At 39.3% G+C, this 6,000-nt stretch overlaps 1 protein-coding gene across 1 annotated transcript in view; it reads right to left on the bottom strand.

Moving 5' to 3' along the window:
• Positions 1 to 1,266: 1,266 nt before the first annotated feature.
• The window catches only part of pcdh9 (protocadherin 9), a gene marked incomplete at its 3' end in the record, with an annotated part of 244,356 nt that continues 239,622 nt past the window's right edge, over positions 1,267 to 6,000 (bottom strand). Inside the window, exon 5 of the mRNA XM_084064514.1 lies at positions 1,267 to 1,634. Coding sequence (XP_083920640.1) covers positions 1,267 to 1,634 — 368 coding nt within the window. The remainder of the gene's footprint in view (positions 1,635 to 6,000) is intronic.

Raw genomic sequence — 6,000 nt, 5'->3', positions numbered from 1 at the left:
ATTCATTGCATAAGGCATTTCATTATTGGAAATGTTATTTGTAGTCAACATGTCCTTATCATCCGAATAAGCACAATTTAGTGTATGAAGAAACACCATGAAGGCACAGTGATTAAAGTGTAGCATTAACCTGTTTCTTATATATGGAAAATAATGGTCTGTATTGAAATTATATATATATATATATATATATATATATATATATATATATATATATATATATATATATATATATATATATCAATAAAATGTTTACAGTTATAAGATCAAAGTTAGATAAAACATTTAGCCATTTACAAATATATTGCTATTGAATTGTACTGAACACATTTTCAAAACCAACTTTTAGAGGAAAGCTTTCAAAGCAGTTCATTTCTATAATGTAGACATTAGCGCATTGACATCCTTCGTACAAAATGTTTTTGAAAAAGTTTGCCTGTGTTGTTGCTATACTTGAACAGAAGCAGAGATATGGACAATATAGTGTGTTTTACAGGTTGAAATTTTGTTTTGATATGAACTGTAGGGCTTTTAATAAATTAGACTTTTTATGTATTGATGACAATTTCTGATTATTGCCCAACTGAGAATGATTCAAAATGATGTTTAAAAAAAATAGCCATAATGATGATCAACATGAATACTGTTCTATTCATTGTGATTATTACAGGTACATGATATCGGTTAATTAGTTCTATTTACAAACACACAGACAATGACAGAATAAACGTGTCCACTAACAGTGTTATCAGAACAAAAACAACACTTTCTTAAATGTAGCTCCATTTTCTTTGATTGTGTTGATTAATATAGTCCTGAACAACTCAATAACAACCACATCACAAATATTGGTATATATTGACCAGCTACAAGTTCTTTTTCATCTTCTTTTTTGTTTTGTTTTTCTTTTTTCATTTGTGAAGTTTTCCTTTCTCCATTGTGACATTGTTCATCCTCTCTTTGTCCAGACAACAAATGCAATGATCAGCGAAGGTTAATCTGAAGAAATCCTTGAGGGTTCATCAAAAAGATATGAGCCTCTTGAGTCATAGTAAAGTTGAAGTAGTTGTAGAGCACACAGCATAAGCACTAGTCTAGTGGCCTACATAGTACATGTAGCAATCACACTGCAGAAGCATCGACATCAGTCGAATGAAACATAACAAGAACGGCAAGATAAAACAGGAGGAGCTCATAATAACTGCTTCATGTGATTGCTATGTCCAACTTACAAGGACTTCTCATAGCAAAGAAGCAAAGTTTATTTTATAGCTGTTGCTCCTTTGGGCTGTCGGGGCAGGAGGCTGGCTGGTAGGACTTAAGACTTGCCAATGGGATGTCGGCCATGTTACCACTGTTTGTGAAGTGTCCCTCTCCACTCCCAAACTGCTTCCTGTCACCAAAATGATCGGGCCGACCACCCTCATTTTTCCAGGTTCTGGTCAGAGTGTGTCCATTCAGTAGTTTGTCCTTGGGTCCCCACTCCCTCTGAAAGCTGGACACAGGAGATTTGGGCTGCTGGTATGTTGCTAAAGTCGGGGGCATCCAGCAATTGTCTGAATGTCCCAGCACTAGGCATTCTTGGGTGCACATCTCTGAAGCTTCCACGAGACCACGAGGTCCAAGGGGCCCATCTAAAAGAATCAGAGTAAAACAGAGCAGAACAGATCAGCAATTATGAAAGCATCATTACATATTTACAGTATGTAGGCCTACAACACAGGATGAGTTTAGTTTCCCAAGTCAATGCAATTTTCACCTATAAAATAAAATGATTGCCAAAGATTCAATTGTGTGTCTACTGTTACTGGGATTTAGGGGGAGTCAAGTGCAATTTAGTTGTGTGGAGAAAACCACAATTATAATCTTGTTGGAAGGTGACTATTTAATTTTAAAATCCAAAAAAAAATTGGCAGTGTGTGTGTGTGTGTGTGTGTGTGTGTGTGTGTGTGTGTGTGTGTGTGTGTGTGTGTGTGTGTGTGTGTGTGTGTGTGTGTGTATACTATATATATATATATATATATATATATATATATATATATATATATATATATATATATATATATATTTACATTTCAGTTGTTACTTTTTATTTCTTATTGATTGGTCCCCACATGTAGGCTACATAAGGGCTTAACATCATTTGCATCTAGAATCAGAGCTTGCGGTGGTTTGTCCTGAACCTAGCAACATGTTTATTTAGTGTGGGGGAAATCTATTCATCTAATGCAATATTGTTTTATTACATTATAGATACAGGTTTTAAGTGTCTATTATTGGCTAGAGTCCCTTTTGAGCTCAAGGCATATGCATAATAAACGCTGTCCCTTGCATTGCATTAGAATGGTTTTCTAACTTGCTCAGGTATTAAATCGTCGCTATCGAGTGGAAACCCTGTATCTCCAAAACCGTTACCTTTCAGGAAATGGGAAAAAAAAGAACCTGTGTTCCAATGGATGCAATGTAGTTATTACTTAGTCACGAGCCCTTGTTAATACTTCTCACTGGTTAAAAGAATATAAAACCCACAGACAGATATAACCACTTTCACCCTGCATTATGTCATTATAGTTGAGATTTTTCAAAATACTTTGACTTAAAAATGTTATACAAGGTTTCTGGCTGACAGCACCAAAACTGTTGTGCTCCATAGTTAATCTATTTCCTTGGATTGCTACCTCTAGATAATCCTCTTCATGACATGGCTCATTTGATCGACCCAGTGTCACAATCTGTCTCTGTCTCTCCTCTCCAGCCACATCTGTCTCTGTCTCTCTGTCTCTCCTTTTCAGCCACATTTCCTCCAACTCCCCAGACCTGCTATTTTCCAATAAGCCACCAGATGCCCCTTCCTTTCCCCTTCGCCTGACTGTCCCGCCCATCTACACACCTGTTTCCACTTTTTCTCATCAGCCCTGCAGTCAACCGAGCTTCCCCATCGGCAATTAAAATGAAATCCCTTATCAAGCCCTCACCACTTAAAGGGAAACTTCACCGATTTTCAACCTATCTTCATATAATTGGTCCTCACTAATACTCATGATAAAATGGTACACTTTTTTTCTACTCGGTCTGTGTCTCAGAGGAGGGCTGTGGACAGTTCAGAAACATGACACCAGTGACATCATCAATGAGGAATCCAAGCTAATAGAAACTGCAGGCTTTCTATTCCTGGAAAGTTGCAATGCAATAAAAGAAGCCATTTCTCTCGTGTTAATAAAAATCTAAATAAAAAATGTGAAATCTTGTTGGAAAAAAAAATCATGCCTAACGATGATGTCACTGGTGACAGGTTTTTGGACTGTCCACAGCCCTCCTATGAGACACAGACCAAGTAGAAAAAAATTGTACCATTTTATCATGAGTATTAGTGAGGACCAATTATATGAAGATAGGTTGAAAATCGGTGAAGTTTCCATTTAAAGGCACATGAAACCCCAGGCTGATTTTGTAGTTTATTTTCCAGTTCAGGTTAAAAAAACTACAGCATATTGAAAAACATGGCAGAATAGTAAGCAACACAGCTGCACCAAACAAATGAATAACTAGAAAAAGTGCTCCTCGGAGCACAGGTCTCCGCCAGGTCAGGTAAGTTATTGTGACCTCCTGGTGGCGCATTAATAGGCCAATGTGAAAAGGGTGCCATTTCTTCTTAGGCCTTGCACGACAATCAGACACTGCATTCATGATTTGAGGCATTTTGTTTAAAAAAAATGTTTTGCTAAATTAGACCTACTGGCGGCGCTATAACAGGCCAATTTTAGAAGGGTGACATTTGCTCCTCAACATAGTGAGAATGTGAGTGCAAATTTGACCGCAATCGGACGCTGCATCATGATTTGCGGCATTTTGTTCAAAACAAGCCACTACTGCAAACTTTAGATGTCAATCTTAGCCAATCAGGATGGAATATGAAAAATCACACACATCCGTCTTGATCACATGACTATAGAGATCATGTGTACCGATGTGCATGAAATTTGGATAAAATTGGATGGAGTAATATTTAAAAAATGGTTTTACATAAGTCGGCCTCCTGGTGGCGCTATAAAAGGCAGATGTGAAAAAAGCAGGGCAAAGGTTTTTCCTTGACCTCTAGGGAGTGCGCTTACAAAGTTTTACACAGATCGGTGCAGTTATAGGTAAAAACACGAATCGCCCTGTTATAGCGCCCTCATGAGGCTGATTTGAAAATGTTCAAGTGGCATTTCTTCCTGGGCATAGTGGAAATATGCGTGGAAAATTTCAAGGAAATTGCATGCTTTGTTCATGATTTGAGACATTTTGTTCAAAACGGAGCACTGCTACAAACTTTGGAAGACATTTTTAGCCAATCAGGATGGAATATGAAAAATGTGAAAGACCCGTTTCGTTTAATGACTATAGAGATACTGTGTACCGATTTGCGGGATTTTTGGACAAAATCTGTAGGAGTACTGTCAAAAAATATGTTTTGTACAAATCGGCCTCCTGATGGCGCTATAAAATGCCCATGTGATAAATTTGGGGCAGAGGTTCTGCTGTGGCATCCAGGGAGTGTGTGTGCACAGTTTCACTGCGAGCAAGCCAACGGTGCCGGAGATTAGCTGTACACAGACAGAATGACGGACACACGGACACACGGACGGACACACGGACGGACGGACAGGGGGTAAAACATACTCTCTCGCCATGCCTTTCGGCCTGGCGGAGACAATGAGTGAGTTCGATTGTCATAGGTGTGTCCAGGGCATGCCACTGTGCAAGAAAAATCAGCTTAGGGTTTCATGTCCCTTTGGGGATGTGATATAACTACAAATTGACGTCATTCTGAACTGATGCGTGGGCTCTCTTTTTACCAGAACTCTTGCACCCCCAGATGCCCTTACTGTCTGAACTGGTTCAGAACGCCTGACCGACGATAGAAGGAGCATGTATTGACCTTTACACTGTACCAGCTCACTTTCTCACGTTGTTCCCTGCCAGATTGTTCCTGTTATACATTGTGTCTTGACTCTCTATCCTCAGTATTTGGATTATTTGTTACCCGTGTCCCGTCTCTGGAACCCGTTCTGCCTCCCTGACATGCACGTTTGACCTTTGCCTGTTATTTGGACTTTGGATTTGGATTTATTTCCTGTATTGGACTGCTTTCAATACAGGGATTTAGGGATGCATCTATAAATCTGTTGAATTGCACTTGTTCTGCCTCTGCATTTAGGTCGTTCCCCTGTGCTCCTGCGACCCCGCTTGCATCCCTCGTGACACCCATTTCCCAGTGTTGCATCTGGTCTCGAACAGGATGGAGTCCAATAGTTTTATTCAGTAGTTTTATTGACATAAAGACTTCCATGTCTTATAATATAATGTAATAATAATACAATAATAATATGGTCCCCACTCCTTTGGGGGTATTTTTGTCACATTATCTTTGCACATACATGAAATGTTTCCTCTCACCACTGCATTTACCCATCCTGTCTATTAGGAGCAGTGGGGGCCATTAATATGGTGTTGAGGTTAAGTGTCTTGCTCAGGGACACTTTGACACATATACCGGGGCAGGGGGAGGACTGGGGACCTTCTGTTTCCCTGACGGCCTTTCTACCCATTCAGCTATGGCGTCCTATGTCTACTGTGTGTGTGTGTGTGTGTGTGTGTGTGTGTGTGTGTGTGTGTGTGTGTGTGTGTGTGTGTGTGTGTGTGTGTGTGTGTGTGTGTGTGTGTGTGTGTGTAATATGCATATATGCATGTGGGCACATGCATATAATTGCACTTATTTGCACATGCTTATGTGTAGGTGTATATAATATATTAGTGGTTGGCGCATGTAAATCTACATTGCACTGCTGGACAGCCATTCTGAGGTAAAAGTATCCTGGCTCTGGCAAGAAATTGATTTGCTGTATTGAAAAATTAAAATGAGTGTGAGCTATTGATTCTGGCTACTTTTTGTTTGCATTGATCGATACAAATACTGTATGCAAGTACTTCTGAAGTGAATTAAGTCATTTAAGCTCA

Source organism: Gymnoscopelus microlampas (assembly GCF_963454915.1).
Source record: "Gymnoscopelus microlampas genome assembly, chromosome: 1".
Taxonomy (NCBI): domain Eukaryota; kingdom Metazoa; phylum Chordata; class Actinopteri; order Myctophiformes; family Myctophidae; genus Gymnoscopelus; species Gymnoscopelus microlampas.
Note: the sequence above shows the minus strand (reverse complement) of the source record. Positions and strands in the feature narration are given on the sequence as shown.